This window comes from Pogonomyrmex barbatus, unplaced genomic scaffold, assembly GCF_055798465.1.
Source record: "Pogonomyrmex barbatus isolate J1 unplaced genomic scaffold, ASM5579846v1 scaffold20, whole genome shotgun sequence".
In the NCBI taxonomy this organism is placed as follows: Eukaryota; Metazoa; Arthropoda; class Insecta; order Hymenoptera; family Formicidae; genus Pogonomyrmex; species Pogonomyrmex barbatus.
In genome coordinates, this window is record NW_028297117.1 from 2,965,472 (window position 1) to 2,985,478 (window position 20,007).

Sequence of the window (20,007 nt, forward strand, 5' to 3'; positions counted from 1 at the left end):
TTTTTGCGTAGCAATTCATTAAGCGGCAATCGTGTACGTACAATTTTCTTATATCTGTTCTTCTATCATCTTAAAATATTAAAAGGTCAGAAAAATATGTGCGTGTTTGTGTACATATAATTAAATAACACAATTTTTATTATGCATGACAGCTCAGTTCAGAAGTCGTCAACAATAATCGATAGACAAGCAAAGAAGATAACAATATGAAAATAAAATTATTTTTATTTACAATACAGTAAAATCTTTTTACATAGATATATTACATCTATATATGTGTGTATATATATATATGTATATATATATATATATATATATATATATATATATACACATATATCTGTGTTGTGATTGACGCGAGCCAGGATTTGTCGCGTTATTGTACCACATCTTCACTTATAGTCTTACGTATCACACATAAACCAATGAATGCACTTAGGAACTTCATCCCATTCCTGGACGAATCGAAGCCAAAGTGTGATGTAAGTCGTAAGAAGTTAATGTTATTTCGGTCCCTCGGCTAGTGCCTCTGAATGCCTCTTGTATTTTTAGCATGTGCACTCACTTTAGCAATGATCAACTTCAACTGCGTATCACATCATTGTCGTTTCTCGCAGAGAAACGATTTTTGTTCACTTTCCCTTCTAATCTGTCACTTCGTCACCCTGTTTAACAGTTTTGTCACACAATTTCGCGAATTCTTCAAGAGAACTTCGCGATGATATTACGAAGACTCGTGAATGTGCCCACGACCAGACCTAAGATACCAATAAGTATCAGGCATATATTCTTTGCTAACATAATCTTTTTCTCAGTAGGTCCCATCACTTTCCAGAAAGCGCACAATTGTATGATCGCTGGGAAAGCCAATCCTAAGCCTGATAGACAAAACGCGCCGAACAATGATATAAAGAGATCCAGTTGCTGAACTGAAATTGCCAAACTGACTGAAACAGATTATACAGATCATAAGTTAATTAAACAATTTTTTTTTATCTTTGAAACATAAATAATCGTTAATTAAATAGAGTTAACAAATACTAAAAGTAATATACTAATATATAAAATACATTAAGAGATATAATATATATATATATATATATATATATATATACTATGTATGAAAAGTAAATTCTCTAAGAGAAAATTCGAAAATTATTAATGATATTTAATATTTTCTATTTAACGTTTAAACATATTGTTTATTACATATATTATCTTTATAAAAAGTGTCTTCGTAATGAACATAAGTTCCGAGAGTTTTTAATCCTATTTGTGTTTAAAAACTTTTTATCTCTTTATCTCTTTATCTATTTTTCGATTTAATGATAAAATTAAATTAAAATGTACTCACAAGTAATTAAAATTATGATAGTCCTGACTATATATTCCCAGATTAACTTAAAACGATACTTCTCAAGGTATTGACTGATATATTCGTTCCATATTATATCGATAGCAACGTAACACTGAATGGGATATGTGAAAAAGATGGCGATAGCCAGAAGAATTTTAACGGCAATTCCCAGTTTGTCGCCAGGTACATTGAGCGTAATACTGCCCTTGATTTCGCTGCCATAGCGTATATATCCAAAGAACCCTAGAGCGGCATACATCGCAACTATGAGGCCCATTGAGATATTTAAGACGCCACATGGTTTCATGAAAAATTTGGGAGTTTTCATTTCGTTTTCCAAAGGCATAATCTAAAAAAACAAACAGGAAACAATTAGAAAATTTACTATAAAAAAATATAGTAAAAATTTACAATATTTAAAGCATATACAAGTAAAAACTAACCACCTTAATTAACCAAGTTATAATGACGATAAAAAAGAGATTTGTACTTGGAAAATGTATTAATAGATGACGAATTTCTCTTCTTCATATTACAAAAATAATGAGAAACTTTATTTTTTATATAAACAAATAATATAAATTATCATATATAAGCTCAATTTTTGTTTTAATTTCTTTTTATATTTATTTATTATCACATTAATGTAATTATGTCGATGCATAATAAATAAATTTTACAACTCTGTTGTATGCGAACAGTGTTTTGTTTGATTACTTACTACGCCGATGGCTTCAAGAGCGAACAGGACGGTTCCAAAGAAGAGCGGAAAATTCGTAACATCGCCATACATCTCGCGATTTGTGAACGATAATGGCTCTTCGAAAATAAAGTAAAGTATGATAGCGAATCCAGCGAACATGATAATATTCGCTAGTGTCGAACATGGTGTCAAGTATTTAAGATTCCTGATGTAATTAATTAAGATCAAGGGTACCAGAAGGATCGTCATATATATATCCACCTTTATGTCAAAGAACGTTTGTAATCCCTGAAAGAAAAAAAAATAATACGTGATATTATTTAATAATGTACACACCAATTTAATTTTGTTTTACATTCTCAAGATAGGTTTGATTTTTCCAAAATTTTATATCCATAAGATATAAACATTTAATATTTTATATAATAATTTCATTAAATTATTGAACATTTTATTACGATATTTAACGCTTAACAAAAGAATTGTGTTATTTAATTATAGTATTAAGAGATTGATTGCCTAATAAAAGAATATATATATATATTTTTTTAAAATAATAACTCTTATTTATAATAAAAATAGTGCTTAAATACATAGATATAATCCTATATTTTTATTTTTTACTCTTGGATAAAAATAAAAATTAATGATGAAAAATAACATGCAGATTTTCATAGATTGTATACGAGAAGTTCTTTAATCCTTTCATTCTTGTAGCTTAACTTTAACTTTATTACATTCTTGTAGTAAAGTTGACTAAACACACGACACGATACCTATTTTATAACGCGTTAAATAACACCATGACATAAGCCTATAAAAATGACAGAATCTTTAAAATACTCTAACGAGTCCTTGGAAGGATAACGAAGTTACTCAATTCCGTTAATACGCTAATCATATTGACAACCATGTGTCGAGAGGAGTGTAATCAGCACTTCTGTTTTACATCACATTACGTTGACACGTTTGAATATGTAATTAAATACTTGATTTCTTGAGTCGCATACGTATACATACCGTCTTTTTTCCCCAATGTGATCTTGATCATCATTTTCCCTATGCACGTCCTCGATAGAAAATTTTTGAGACTGTGACCCAAGACTATGACACTTACGTGTTTCAATCACGTAGCATCTGAAAACATAACGACGCACGGATGACATTATCTTCGCTCATCTTCTCATTCATTCGGAATTTCATTTCATTGAAAATTAAATTTAATTTTGTGCAAAATTTAATAGAAGTTTCAAAGAATTTAAATAAAAATCATCGTGCATAAAAATAAATAGAAACAATAGTAAAAATTAATTTTCATTTAATGAAGATAACTTATTATTTTAAGATAACCTTTTATGATAATTTTATTATCTTATTTAATTTTATTATATCTTCTTAAATATTCAAAAAACCTTGTTTGAAAGAATTTGTTATTTTAAGAAAGAAGTAATAAATATAAAAGCTCGAAATAGATGCTTGTAGATCACAATATATGCCATGCCATATATCATCTACATAACAGTATATAACTTTTTGATACACAAAGAAAAACTACTATTAATATCTTAGAATTTGACAGGTCCGGAAATCTGTTTAATAGAATTAATTCTCAAATATAATCAATTTTTGTATAATTCCAAATAAACGTGAACATGAGTAAAAAGATTTCATAATGTGTGCGTCATTGTATCTCAGATTGCTAATATATGCAACTGACATAATGTATACGTACTGAATATTCTTCGTATTTTCGGAAAAGAGAAAAAAAAATACTAAAACCGCAGAAAATAAATGTAGTCTTATTCGTCACGTATGATTAATGTGTGATATATGTTAACTAATTTTTTGTATCGCTATCAGAGCCGCGCTTCGAATCGAATATTAGGTTTGTGTAAAATTTTTGATTTGTCACGACTCCAAGAATTTAAAATTATAGCTCTTGAAGATACACCATATGATATCAATGACATATTTTTTAATTCTGACAGTTTGTGATGAAAGAACTATGAACGTTGTACGGTCTAAATATTTAGCTAATTCGTCATATGACGAGTTTGCTCTCGCAAACTTTGACGTTCTGTCATTAACTGCATTGGTTCGATTTCAAGGGCAGACGGAAATGGGCGCGTTACCATCGTTTAACGCCTCTCGATTATCGTTATCGGATATCTAGCCTTCGTCTTATGTAAGATAGATGTAACACATGCCGTCGACATACAATTGAATGCGACTGAATGCACCCTTGAATGTCTCTGCATTTAGGCAAATTGCATTTGTGATGTAAAAGGAGAATTACTAATTCATTAATGCTAGTTATATCTATTATAGTCTAGTTATAGCTATTAATTATCTCTTAATCGAAAGGCAATATATTCATAAAAATAGAAAATTCTTCCATCATTTAGAGAAATTAATATCAATATGCATCTGAAAAGAAAAAAAAATTTTTAAATACAAACATAATTTTATATCATGATATTTAAATCCAAAACATCTTGAAGATTTTCATTTTGGGAATATCATCTTTAATCCGATTGCCAATGACTGTAATAATATAGTTTTTTCTTGTTCTAATATTGCCCTCGTTACGATTGTACGATAGATATTGCAATTGTGATAATAAAATGATGAGTAGTCTTAAGAGTAGTAATCTTATAGATTATCTTAAACGAATTGATTATTTAACCAAAATGATAAAATAATTATTGAAAGTAATACAAATGAAGTCTCTAATAATCATTTATCGACAATTATTGCATAAGACATGTTAAAGTGTTTCGAATTATAGGATAGATTCGCGATAATTTAACGCACGTAGTGAATAATCCCACTAGAGAAACTTCCTTATAAAAATAATTTATTCAATTGCTTCTATGCACGTAAGCAGTATATGGTATACGTCAGATTAATAAGATTTTTTTCCTTAGATAAATCCTTGAAAATCCTACAAAAATTAAAATGTTACTTTCTTGGAATTTTTCATTTAAATTGTACTAACAATGTTTCGTTATACGTTATGTATGTATGTGTAGAGTCATGCAAAAGATTTTTAGAGACCCGATGCAAAGAAAAATAAGATTATCGATTCATGAATTTAATATAAAAAAAGTCTAAAAAAATTAATAATATATAAAACTTATATAATATTATATTTAAATGTTTCAAAATTTCTTTATATTACATACAAAAATAATATATTTACATATATATTTTCTTTTTCATTATTTTTTTCCATACTTTTTAAGTTTTCCATTTTTGTAATTTTTATTACGTTAGAACATCTAATAATATTCTGATCCATTTTGATACTTAGCGATATATAATTCACGTTTAATCATATACGACTCTTTAAGCGATATATATTAACCCATTAATGTATTTTTGCAGTTCCGTTCACTTCGCATCCGACCCTGAAGTCGCTCGTTTGCGCGAATGCAGGCGGCATTCAGGTTTACGCGAAACGTACGCGTTGTGTATCCACATACATTCGATTTAGTTGCCGTAATAACATATGTGTCGTAACGATAGTTAACTATCTATTACATCGCGTACTACGCAATGCCTTCCAATCTGCGATTAAGGTATCGTCCACATAAGATTTAGCGCCGTGGCATATTGCAAAATTACGTCATACAAACAGACCGCGGTGCAATTGCAGTTTTTACAGCGAAAGCAGACGAAAAATTTCTTTTTTGAACTTTGTATTTCGCAAAATGCGATATATCCGTTCAGCACCGGTCGTTTTTAGTCAAGTTGCTTTTCGTATCCTCTTACCTTGCGCATGATCGAGGTGCTTGATTCGTTAAATAAAAATATAACATCAAGGATTTACAACTCTTTACAATATATGCGTTCTAAATAATTGGGTCGCAGGAATTTGAGCCTCCCCAATTTGTCCAATTTGTCTTGCATTTTTTACAGGTCAAAAGCGTACGTTAATCATCGAGTGGAGTAACAGAAAATATATTACAAAAAATTCTTTTACGCTATTATACACCGTATAATCGTTATGTGAACGATACTTAAGTACTCAGCGCTTGTCCGACCTGCAGGCGACTCTTACTTCCACTTGATCTTACACTCGTGATAAGATTCCATTCGTTTCGTGCCGCTGCAACAATTCTCGTGCGACCGACGATAGAGAAATTCCATAAATCATTCGGGCGCGCGTGTATGCGAGATTTCACGTGACGAACTCACGCGGAATACAGGATTATGGAATAAAGACAATTGAAATACGATTAGTATACGAATAGATTAGATATGAACATAAATATATGCGTTTGTAATCTTTATAATTTGCAATGCGATTTTTTTATGATTTAACATTAAGATGCATCTTATGATATAAAAAGGTATAATTCTTCTTTTTTTATAAAAAGAATATACAGAGAGTATTGTCTTCTTGTTCAACTTTCCATTTATACTGCTCTATTTATTCTATTTATCATTCTATGTTGAGTTATACGTTTGTTGTATATGCGTCAAGCGTGTTGACGTGTATACCGATGTTAATTGTAGTGTGACAATTGAGAAATGGCTGGGATTAAATAGCAATTACTTTGTAACAAATAAACAGGATAAAATAAATTACTATTCTACAAAAGAAATCCACCGTTTCTATTAGTAATACAAAAATAAGTATAACATATAATGCAAAAAAATTATACTTATAAATTAACTTATTTGTTAAATTAATTATTATCAAATTATACTTATAAATAAACTTATTATTTATATATTTATAAATATAAATAAACTTATATATTTATAAATTTGTTGTAAAAATAAATAGAAAAATATCAAAGTTTGCCTGGTTGCACAATTCAGTACGTTAAAAAGATTTTGAAATGAGTGATCATTTTCATGAAAGGGATTTTCCTGATATTCTTCAAACATGCATTTATTAATGTTAGAAAATGCATTTAATGGTTTTTAAGTATCTCGGTTGTTCAGATAATTACCAAAAAAATCTGAGCCACAAATCAAATCAAATTATCTCTTTTTTATAATATGCATTCTCTTACAAGTTCACATATACATTCTTTTTGCACTAAATAAAAATGATGTATTTCTACATAATATTTAATTCATTTTATTATATCTACTTGTTACAAATTATTCAATTATTCAATTTTATTCCTTCCTAGTTTTTAACCTGTATATATAGATATAAATAATTCGAACTAATCACATTTGTGCAAACAACGTTTCAGCGTTTCACGCGGATAAATTCGCGTAAGAACAAGTAATAATTTCGATTTCTATCACTCTACAGCATCGTCGAGAATGTCGATGACCGGTCGTTTGTCTTAGGTCTACGATCACCTTGACTCAATCGTAAACGCATTAATTATCAGTGACTGTCTACTCGCATATTCTTTCTTACAATGTATTTCCCTGACCTAGATTATTCCCTTTTCTGCATACACTCCGTAATACTGGCAGATATCATGCGATATCAAATTGATTAGCGTAAGATTCCAAACAAGTTATCAAGACGTAGCGCGAAACGAAAACGAAGTGAAATTAATTACGTACTTACATGTGTGTGTGAGGTTAAATTATAATAAAATTATATAAAGTTATAAAATTATAATATTTTTTTTAATCCAATTAATTATTTTAATAAGTATATATTTATTAATTAATATTATTTCGGTAAAAATATCTGTTATAATAAAACCGATTTTCTTGACTGAATATTTATTCAGCTGAAGATGGTGTACTTCATTAAAATTAATCTTTTCGCAGTGTATTATGCATGTATGTATATTTTATAATGCATGGAATAAGTGGAATATTAAACAAGTAACATTTGCAACTTAAGAATGAAAGTCTACTTGAGATTTACTAGCGTTGAGTTCTACAACGTTCGTGAAATGCATAAGATATTACAAGCTGAAACTAGCAGAGATACTCACCGAGTGCAGGTTTTCAGAAATAAAAACTATGTAGACGCAGCAAGTGCCCATCTGATATATCAACAGGAAGACGTTTATTATGTGTCTGCAAATAGAGAATACAAGTTTTTCACGTAATACAAATGTAGCTTAAAAGTGATTCCGATCTCTAAGTATAGTCTCGTTATTGCAATTAAATTTTATTGCACGACAGACACTGGATTACATACGATATAGCACCTAAATGCCGTGGTTTACTTCGTTATTAATGCAGCTATTTTTACTAGCGACAACAGAAATGTAAGAAAAGAAAAGACAAATCTATTTCCTCGTTACGTTTTGTTTTCTGAAATTACACCAAAAAAAAAAAAAAAAGCGTGACGTACTCACATTGAAAATCTGGAAAACCGTCTGAGGCACACTGGTCCCTCCAGCAGAGCGGCCTCTGCGGTTGCCGGATATGTCATGGACGGCACCCTTTTTCTTTTGCACAATTCATACTCCGAGCGAACGAGAATTCGCATGCAATATATACAAAGGAGCCCTATGATGACGGTGGCAAACAAGCCGACAACGTATCCAGCATGGTGAAAGGCCATTGGCATCGCGAGAATCCCGGTGCCCAAACTACCCTTTAGTAAGTGAAGCGTAGTTTCTGCATTCCTGAAAAATCACGGGTTGGGAAGAAACCCAACCCTTTTTGTTTATTGTTTCTGATCGTATTAAAACTACGAGATTTAAATGGGATAGACCTTTAGAAATAACTTTTGCACGCAACTTTTGTCTCACGCAAGTTAATTGACGTGTTACGAATAAATTAATTATTTGTAAAATAAATACTAAATGTATATATTTAAACTGAAGATTAAATTCTTTTATTAATAATTAATGTAAATTATTAATAATCTTGCGGTGAGTAGTAAGTGCTATGAGACAATCATGCATTCCGCATTTTCATCAGGAATCACGTTTTACCAAGTGTTTTAATCTGATTAGAACATTACGCTAATAAGACAACTGGTATGAGGAATAATCAAACGTCATTTCGCGTGCAAGGGAAGTACTGCGAGTTGTATAATATTCTTGATCACCTTGAATGACAAGTTGTATATCTCATATCTCATTTTGATTAACGCTTCAATAAATCGGATGATCACTAAATCCCGATTAAATGATTATTCAACAGTGTGTTAGATAATCGGTTGTCTTTTGTACAATCTTATTTTATTAATTAAAAAAATTTGGCAAGTACAGAAAAACTATCGCCAATATCAGACTTATCGAGATAATAAAATAATCAAGATAAAGAGACATATGTTACGATATCTGTACAATCGGAGATGTCCCTTTTTGATTTGATCACTTTACATATCCTTGAAATTATTAGATATCCGAAGATATCTACGTTATTAATTTCAAATGCTTTCGTCTATCATTTTTAAACAGAGATAATTGTTAATTTTTCCATTATAAGAAACGTATTTAATCTTTGGGTTAGTTCTAACTATTTTTGGTAATAAATTTAATGATAAAAATATTAAAACAATTTCTTCTTTTCTTCTACATATATTAAATTTCTACATTAAGAATATTATTTTTTTACAGAATTTAAATAATAAAAAATGTTAAAAATATAAAAAAATGTTAAAAATAAATATTGAAGTTAAAATTGATGTATAAACAATTATGTTTACTTCATGTTCTTTCTCTCATGTGACAAATTATTCGTTCTTTCCATTTACCACATTACGTATCGTGAATAAAATAAAATATGTTTTAATTTATACATTACGTATTTTAAAAAAACTTACGTAGTTGGATGCTCCACTATTCTGTAATCATATGGATCATAATCATTTTCCTGTTCGACTATGCTTTTTTTCTTCTCTTCAAGTTCCAGGACGTAAATATTATCATGCTTTTCGTTCGTAGCTGTCGAATCGTAACTGCAAAAATATAAACTTTATAAAGAGCTTATACTTTAAACAAAGCATGTGTTGAGGCTCAAATTTTCAAGATATAATGATAATGAAAGTAAATATTAGTGATATAACTCGTTATATATTTCTATGCTAATTTTAGATTACAGTATTAATCTTTTATTAGAATTTAAAAATAAAAATTTTGAAAAATAATTTGCCAAGCACATTTTAAAAAGGAGATTTTTTTATATTTTCATAAAATCTATTTTATAATATGTATTTAATACTTACCCATTCCGACGTTCCTTGAATGAAGAAACCTTTCTTACATCTTGCAGAGCATCCTATAAGAATAAATATGGATTATTTATAGTAATATATAACATATAATTATTGTTGCAATAACATGTAACAGAATTATTGAAATATGCAGCAATAACATGATTATGTGTGTGTTTGAATATAATATATAATTGCAAAAAATATTATTTATATCAATAAAATTTTAATTATATAAAAAAAATCTATATATCATACAGGCGTTACGTATATTTATTTAGCTTTTTTAAAAAATATTGTTTATTTTTATTCTGTAAGTATCAGTAAATATTTTTATTAAATAAAACGTGTAATAGCTATAACAGTTTTGATATAAAGAAAGATGTAAAATCGCAGTTTTTAATTGATGCACGTGTATTAATAACGCATAAATTCTTTCTGCTCTATATACAATCGAAATAAATATAGGTAAGTTGAATGTATTTTAAAATTTTACTTGGACTTGGAGTAAGTTTTTGGAGATATTTGTTATTATCATGAATGTTGATACTTATCGTGCATTGTACATCGAGTCTATTGCTCGTACGTACTTATATCCGACGATCATTGATTCCGATTGTATTATCTAATACGTAACGCCGTATACATAAGTATAAAAAGTCTTATAAAAGTCTTACAAAAAGTATAAGTATTTTAAGGCAATAATCGGACGCGGCTGATGAGCGAGTTCACGGGCTTGTCGTGTATATGTATGAACATTACAAAGCAATTTAAAAAGAAGGTCGCACTTTTATGCATTTTCTACGATATCGTCGCAGTCACGCTAGTCTACGTGATACACATCGGAGTAATTTGCAGGCATTTCAGGCGGACAAGCAGATTTAGAAATCGACTTTTGAAATCTACGAACTGCTCGATAACAATATAAAAAGTATAAAATTTTGAAAATTTCTTCAAAGATTATTAAACATAAATATATATAGGCACGTCGCACAACTGCATATTAACCAGTCGCTTGGAAATTATGAGCATATATCTCGTTTATTTTTGAATTATCCTGTAATATTCCATGTCCGCAGCTGTGGCGATATGAATGATTATAGATAGCAATTTAATAAGGAAGTTTCGTCCGGCTTTTTCCGTCAAGTCCAATTGAATCGACACGATCGATTGTCTAATATTATATGAATATCTTCTTTATCTTTATATGTGATAAGCAACAATTCTTTCCTAGAATTTTTTTACTCTCGTACAAAACGAGTACTTGTTTCATTGTATGCCCCAATAATTCAGTTGCGAATTTTAGGAATGATTTTTGTGATCTGCGTGGAGAAATTGTAGAATTGTAGAACTGGAGAAATTGGAGAATTGTAAATTGAAAATTCAAAAATTCGCTAAATGTCTATCGTTTGCTCGGTCAATTTTCGACCATGCAAATTGCGGCAATCTTCTTGCGCTCCTAAAGCATAAATTGTCGGTTGACATCTGCATAATTCCTCACGGCTCGTACATCTTCTTTATATGCAGTTAAGCTGTAACGTGACGAATATGGGAAATTTTCTTACATCGCGCTGTACAAATTGCATAATGTGCGGATGCGATCATTTAATACGTCCTTCAAAACAATACCACGCCCACAAGACTAATTAGATGCATCGTTAACGATACGCACGATTTATATCGAACATAGTGGAAGATTCCACTATGTTTAGATAGTATATCAAAGCTATTTATTAAAAATCAAATACCAATGTAAAAATGTGTATCCGGTTTATAAATGTATGACTGTAAAAAACTTCCCCCTTATATCCAAACATGTCAACAATAATACGACATAGTATCTGATAATGTATCTTTTTTACGATAGAATCTTCTTAGATATGATGTTAATCGATACATATAAGGATAAAAAATTTCGAGTTTTTTTTTTTGTACCGCTTAAAGATCATAACATTTTTCAACATATATCTCATATCGCAAACAATATTCCAAAATTCGTTATACAAATGCAATAACAGAATTATTTGATATGATAATTTGCGAACATCGAAAAATTAATAAAACGGTTAATGTCGTGTTAATGATGTATTCAATTGCTAAAGAGAAAATATAATTATCTTGTTTGGTGTGTTTGCGTTACCAATGACTGCTGAGAAAAGCATTAACTCCTTCGACAAACACGCAACCGTCAATGCGCCGAGGTCCTTGTTTCTTTGTTTCTCCGTGAGGAAATTAAATATTTATTGCACCAATGTCAATTAGTGGCGACGATAAATCATTTCAATAAAATTACAGGTTACACCTACAGATGCTGCACGTACTCTTTTTAATCAATCTACATGTCTTGTGTATATAATCTTTTGATTCGCGCATAGTTGTTACGCATTCGTTATATGACGTGAAGGTGTACCACGCCCCCGATTAATGAGGAATTGCGAGCAAACTTGATTGTGTAAACATTAATATGAAATATGAAAATTGGCGTATAGGCGGTAAATATTGTTGGACAGGCAGATGGATGTTCGTATGAATTTTTTGCCTATCTTTCCAGGAATGTAAATTTCATTATCAAAACACTCCTGTTTAATCCACTTATTCATGATAACATAAGACTTCATATCTCTTATATTATACTTAGAAATCTCTGATATAATTTCAATGACTCGTGGCAGCGCGTATTTTTTACCACTGTCAGAGCCACGCGTATTATCGCCGGCAAATAACTCACTTATGCGATATTAAAATGGAATTCCAGCGTTTCAACAATAATTCATTTCGCATTGTCAGATTTGCGTTACTACTAAAATTTATATCGTAATATTATCGTAACAATCGTTTCTTTGAAAAGAGATGAATAGAGAAGAGCGTGTTATAAAATTTTATATTGACATCTGCAACATGTTAATAATTATTAATTAAATTTTATTAGATGTAATAAAAAAATTTTAATTTCAAAATACATATTCAAATTTTGAATGTCCACTTGCAGAGATGGTAAGTATAAAAAGTATATATTTCAATAAGATAACATTTAAAACATTCAACATCAAGTCAATATCAGAATCAAAGAAACAATATTTCAGTTTTGTTGTCATACATATGCAGACATGTAATTTTATTAACTCTCTGCGTCAGCAATTATCAGTTTAACAATCAACAAGTTAATAATAATTATCATAATACAATTGTTAAGTCCCGACTGTTCAGGTATAATCGCTGGACGTCGTTGTCTGTGCTATCGAAGAACAAGAATGATTGTAATTAAGTTTCCCATATCAGAAACAGGTGACGAGAGATTAGGCGTGGAAGAAAACTGGTGGAATGTTACGGAGTTCAGAAAAATTCCGTGATTAACGCACGCTCTACTAGGCGTGTTAATTGTTCAGGCCGTAGCAAGTTGAGCAACACCAGACAAGATTACTTTTGGTGCAGATAGGAATTCTAGGTGCACGTAATTAAAAAAATTAACTTTTTTTTCATTACGTCATAAAATTAAGTTTTATAATTTTATTTAAACATATGTCCGTAAATAACAATCAAACGTAATGTTTGTGACATCTATTTGTTATTAGATTCAAAACTAAATTTCGAATAAATTCAATAAACTAAATTCGAATACGGTAAACTAATATAATTTTTACTGAAGACGTTAAAAGTGACGTCAATATGACATAATAAGTATAGTTAATCAATAATAATTGTTGTTAATCGATAAGACCTGCAACGAATTCTGATATAACAGATTACTCAACAATGAATCGCGATAATGAGAAATGCATTTGAAAAATCCTTCTAATATTTTAAATTGCAATTTTATTCACAGCTTTGCAAATATTTAATGTACTGCATTTTAATATTATAAAATTAGTCTTACAATTTTTCTGGAGTTTTCAAATAGATTTCTTTTAATTCTATCTATTTTATCTAATTTTAATACGAGTGCAAGAATCCAAAATGTATTTGAATTCTTGGCGATGTAAATATTAAAGAGAATCATATATCAATGTAATTTCAGATATATAATATATAAAATTTAATACAGAAACATAATGCTTTATCTAACAAAATCTCTTTATATTTTAATATCACTCATCAATTATACAGAAATGAAAAATGTATTTTATTAAACTCGAGTGCTTTTAATCTTTTAATATCCGTTTCACCAGTCAACAAATTTCACTTTGTACTTATCAGAATACACTTGACACAATCTTAAATCATCATACGCACAAGGGTACAAAGGTTTAATGAGAAGGTAAAAGTGTTTTTGTAGTTTTATAGTATCTGACGCTATCACGGAAATAGATCTGAATACGTCATAACTTATCTCCGCTCACGTGTATAAAATATTCGAGATATTTCAAGTTTTGACAGATTATACATAATCGTATCATATTATTATGCAATAAATAAAAAAATAAAATAAAAAGAATCAATTCTTTGCATATGTGACAATAGAATTTTAAATTACACTATAATTTTCATACAATAAAAGTTTTAGTCGCAATTCATGAGTGCGATCATTTTTTCTATCTTATCTTACAATTGCAATTTTAATATTGGTCAACAAAAGATTTTACTGCTGATATAAATCGCGGGTTTTCATAGTCGGTTAATCATAGAATTAATTAATTTTATTTAGTTATTTTCATTATTTATTATTTATAACGCAAGTAATTATTTTAATAAAGGACGATTGGGCACTGTTGAGAAGTAATATTACCGTTAAATCCTGACACGGAGCATCCTCATTGAATTTATGTGAATTCTATGAATTCTGCCGAATACATTCTCGCTATCGGGATGATCGCACTTTCCAAAATCATGCAATTACGTTTTATTCTGACAAAATTGGCGCAATCTCCATATTATTTTACATAATTTTAAATTCCGAAGCGAATACCGCGTTTACGCGAGTTTAGTTCGATTCCATTTGAAAAACGCTCCGTTTCTCGGAGCGATCGCAATTACGATATCGCGAAACCGCCTCGGGAGACGGTGATCTGTCGAGATTATTTCAATATCGTTACGCAGTTGCAAGTTAAAGGCGAATTGTAATCGAAGGCCTCCACGGGGATTAGCAATTCAAAGCACGCGCGATTGATATTTGCCGCAGATGCGCGTGACAACAAGGAAGACAATAGGGAAATAGACGGAAACGGGCGGAAACAGACGGCGCGGCGGGACCGCGCGGCAGATATGTCATGGTGGTTGCATAAACGATGGTTTCACAGGCCGGGTTATATAAAAAAAGGCTAGAAATAAATGTCAAAGAACAGCGCTGCGAGAAGCTCCGTGTGTGGTGAGAAACGCGTACTAATTGTTGGCAGCGGCCTTTACATAGCGATTTTTCACGTTTGACAGCGCAACGAGCGCGAGTCATTCAACGAGCTCGATATTACGTTCGGTTGCGCGCGTACGCATTTCCGCCGGAAACGGAGGAGCAAATCGGTACACGGTCGATCTTGAATATCTACAAGGCGCATAATAATCGAGTGGAACTCTGTCAATTACGCGCGCTACTCTTTGCATGTTGATTAACGTTCATGTGTTTTAAAAATAATTAGCTGAAATTAAAAATAATTAGCTGGAATTATAAACTCATTTAAGATCAATTAAATTAAATTAAAAGATATTAATTTTTTAACTTTATTATTAGTTAACTTTTAACTTTTTTTAACTACTATTCAACTCTGCACACAAGCCATTTGCCGATTGAGATTAAAATCAGTATGCCAGAGCAAAACTTTTTTCCCAGACTTAAGTTGTCCCAGACTTAATCGTCCTTAGCTGCAATCCTTTTAATGTATCTAGCAGGGCGCTTTAATACGGCTCACGACTGCGAAAATGCAGCCAGTACATATGCTCAAAACTGCTACGTTACAAAGAGGAAGAGACAAATAAGATTCTTCCGTAATGCACGTTTTGTTTGCAGCAAACACACATCCACATTCGAGCGTTCTTTATCAACGCGGGGCATTTTCGGTAGCGGCAAAAGTAATCCATATGAGAGTGTTATCAGGAAAATGCAACTCTCAGCGGCACACCAAGCCGATATGGATCATAATGACAGTCTGAGCAATCAATTATCAATTAATGTCAGATAATATTATTACTGGGAGAAATGCTTATTAATTCACAGTAAACTGTCGATACTACGAAGACAAAAAAAATTGAAATGTGCCGTATTATTACCGTTATAAGAGAATTCAACGACGAAAGTAATAGCGAGAGATATTGAAGTTAAATGTAAACGTTACGCAAAATTTATGGTTGCAACGAAAGGTAAAGATGCTCCGTTTTTAGAGAAAGTAACAAAAAAATTATTACGCCCGATAATCAAGGAGAAGATACGATGAGTGCAACGTTTCCATAGGAATCGATAAAATTTATAATAATGTAATGCTATTGTGAATTCATAAATTAAAAGTAACGCTTCAAATATTATTACATTTTTATATTATTGTTATTTAAATGCTATATTGTTATGTTCATATTATTTTAATTTTAATATTTTATATATTTAAGCGTTAGTGTTAGATTTTTAACAGACGCACCAATAATTACTTTTTACGTATAAAAATATAAATAAAAAATTATTTTATTTTATTTTTTATTTTAATTGCAAAGCGCAATTAAATTTCTAAAACAAGTTCTTTTCGTAATTAATTTAACTCGTTGAAAAAAGCCTTTTAACGTCAAATATTAAATATCTTCATATTTAGACATTTCTTAAAGTATGTGCTACGGAGAAATCGACTTCGCAAAATTAGAAAACCTATACAGGCCAGCGTTATAAGGGAAAGGCGCAAAACCTTTAAAACACTCGGTACAACAATTCGAATACTTTCGAATAATCGTGCTTGATCGAACAAGTATTGTACTTGGTTGCCTTCGATGCGAGCGCGAGGAGAAAAAGCGAGGGAGAAAAAAAAGCAGGCCTGAAAAAAAGTCGCGGGAGAAGGACATTTCGTAAAAGCGAGTGCCAGATATTAAATCTCTCTCTCTGTCAGCGGAGCCAGTCTAGCTCGTTCGCTTATTGGTATTTCCTCGTTGGGCAATAATTCTAATCGCCAATTATAGTCGGAAGAAAAATAGTGGAAGGAAAAATGATGGTAACGACATCGGCATCGTCGTTTCACACGTCGAAGGACAATCGTTCATCGACGTGCGAAAGTACGCGCAATATGAATAGAAACTTTCCACTCTCGTGATCGGCTCATGATCGGATCATCGCGCAATCGCGAAGCCGTCAAAAATATCGAATGTATAATAGTTACTCGCAAGCTTATTATTATCCTTGTTCTGTAATTCATTCATAGCTATAAAACCGACATGCTACAGATGAACGATTTTAACAGATGATCATTTATTAAATTAATTAAATCGATTCCGCATATTATCTCTAAAGTGTATCTTCTTAAAGTATATCCTTTAATAATTAATATATTCTTAAATGGCTCTTACATTCATAAATCCGAAATAAATCTTGAAATATAAAAAGCGCAAGTCGAAGATAAAGATAATAAAATTCGTTTCCAAATTGCTTAACGTTTCAATTTTTTTTATATGACTCAGTGTTTGATATTAAATGAATAGTATGTTAAATGTTTAGTGATATTTTGTTATTGCAATAGACAAACAAAACTATTAATTGTTATAATTAGCAAAAAAATTCCAATATTTAAATAACTCTGTGATCCTTCAGATAGTATTTTGCATGTATTATGCATTGTTACATTATCATTTTCTTACATTATCTTTTAAAATAGATAAGCCGTTTTAAATATAACACTAAAAAAATATATACCCAATTGACAAACTTGTAACTTTAAATAACAAAAAAAATGTCAATTATTGATGAAAAAAGAAAAAGAAATGTGACAAATTATATAAAAAAAACATGATTTGTTTTGCATATAATTTTTTTTTTATAAATGTCACATATGAATTATTGGCACATTTTCCAATTTTAAATCGTATTTTTTATTTCATAAAAATATGCTTATTAAGAGTGTTTTAAAGTAATATGGTTCAAATTATTTCGCATATCAATTATTCTTAAATATATGCACTAAGACATGACGTAAATACTTAATATAGCTGATCTTATATCGAAAAACTTCTTTTCTATCAACGTCAAAAGAAATATCATTTCTGCATATTTTTTAAATATAAATTAAGAAAAAAGGACTTTTGTCTAAAATTCATATTTCTAGCATAGCTTCGTGTTATTAAAATTTCATTCTGCTGCTTTACTGTCGAGGAAACCATGTTTACAATTTTATATTGAAAGGATGCTTTGTTTGCACAGAATGATTTCGAGGATAACGACTAATGTGACAGCAAAAACTCGTTGAAGAAATAGAAGAATGTATCGCGAATCATCAGGGAATGCCTTTTCCCTCTCCCGAGTTTCTTCCCTACTCCGAGAGAAAAACCATAGACTATTCTAGGATTGATAAATACCGTTGTATATTGAAAATCGTTACCGGAATATTGACAAAATTTGGTTTTCTTTATTATTTCAAACACACACACACACACACACACACACAACATATATATATATATATATATATATATATACACACACATTTGATTTTATTTTTTTCTTTTTCGCCCCCAGTATGAGAACATATTTACCGACATATTCCGACATACACTCGTATCATCCACTCACCGTGCTCGATGTAAATCCCAAATTGTCGTGCGACATCCTGGAGGATGGACCGCTAAGCGTTGGATGTTAAGTCACCGGCGAGTGTCCTCGGCACGCGACGAGCGCGCAACGGAAAGATAAACGGTTTCGGATGAGTGCGTACGAGGGGCGACGTTTGGTCAGACAGGAAGACAGAGAAAAGAAGACGAGAGAAAAGAAAAAAAAAAAGAAAGAGATTTCGAGTGGCGCGCGAGGGTCGAGACGATTTAATCTCTGAAGGTCCGTTGCATTGTGCGGCGCGACAGGTACGGCCGCCGCAAGTCGACTGGTCTGACTTAGCGCGAAGTATTATTTATATAGCATCGTGTGGCGTGTGTGCGACTCGGGCTCACGATACCGTTTCGTATCCGTATCGTATCGTTTCACGGTGGTACCGAGGGGTGAGGGATGAACGCCGGCGTAAATACGTTCGCCGACTCATTCAGCCGACCGATTGACGACGACGCCGGCTCGCGCGAGCACATGGATATCATAAGGTGGTTGCGACTCGCGTTTCGCCGATCAGTAGCGATCTTGGGTGTTACGACGGCGATGCCGTCGAACGTTCGCATCTGAGGGCGAGCGTTCAAGTCACCGAGTCCGAGCGGCGGTGCTATGCGAACGGTTCTCCCCTTGCTCGCGTCCGCGGGTTGCAAGGGTAAATTTGTTCGCGTGACGAGTGTGCGTCTTCGACAAGTACGCACAAGTAGGATAAGCACTTTGCGCTTGCTTAATAATTTTACTTAACAAATGGCGCATTACAACAACATTTTTTTACTTTTTTTTCTTAGTCTTTCGCTCATCAAGAGCAGAAAATATCTTCGGTGTTAACGATTACAATCTATTAATGTTAGAAGTACCAAGAGATTATTTTATTTTGTCTGTTTCTATTTTTTTGAATTAATATATTTTTCTGATACCAAGATAAGATTTAAAAACTTTTTTTACTTTAATATTTCATCAGAATAAAAACAGTAATATAAATAAAAAGAATTGATAAAAAGAGAAAAAGAAGAAAAAAGATATTGATTTAAAAAATAAAAATGGTTAAAAATGTTTCTTCCATCATACATATTACATTTGTTTTATATTTATAGTAGAGTTTCTCCCGTTTATAATAATTAAATATAAAAGTGCAAAGA

At 31.0% G+C, this 20,007-nt stretch overlaps 1 protein-coding gene across 2 annotated transcripts; it reads right to left on the reverse strand.

The window, feature by feature from the left end:
- Positions 1–207: 207 nt before the first annotated feature.
- Positions 208–19,496, reverse strand: LOC105429123 (proton-coupled amino acid transporter-like protein acs). Of its 2 annotated transcripts, none has more exons than XM_089077922.1 (8): positions 18,848–19,492; positions 10,177–10,229; positions 9,775–9,909; positions 8,354–8,626; positions 7,985–8,069; positions 2,079–2,348; positions 1,355–1,706; positions 208–947 (listed from the first exon to the last, which is right to left on the reverse strand). In XM_089077922.1, the coding sequence occupies exons 1-8, from the start codon at positions 18,881–18,883 to the stop codon at positions 703–705; spliced, it is 1,449 nt and encodes a 482-aa protein (XP_088934048.1). In that variant the 5' UTR covers positions 18,884–19,492; the 3' UTR covers positions 208–702. The 2 variants fall into 2 exon arrangements, with proteins under 2 accessions (XP_088934048.1, XP_088934049.1); XM_089077923.1 differs by having other exon boundaries at positions 637–943; positions 18,848–19,496.
- Positions 19,497–20,007: the final 511 nt, after the last annotated feature.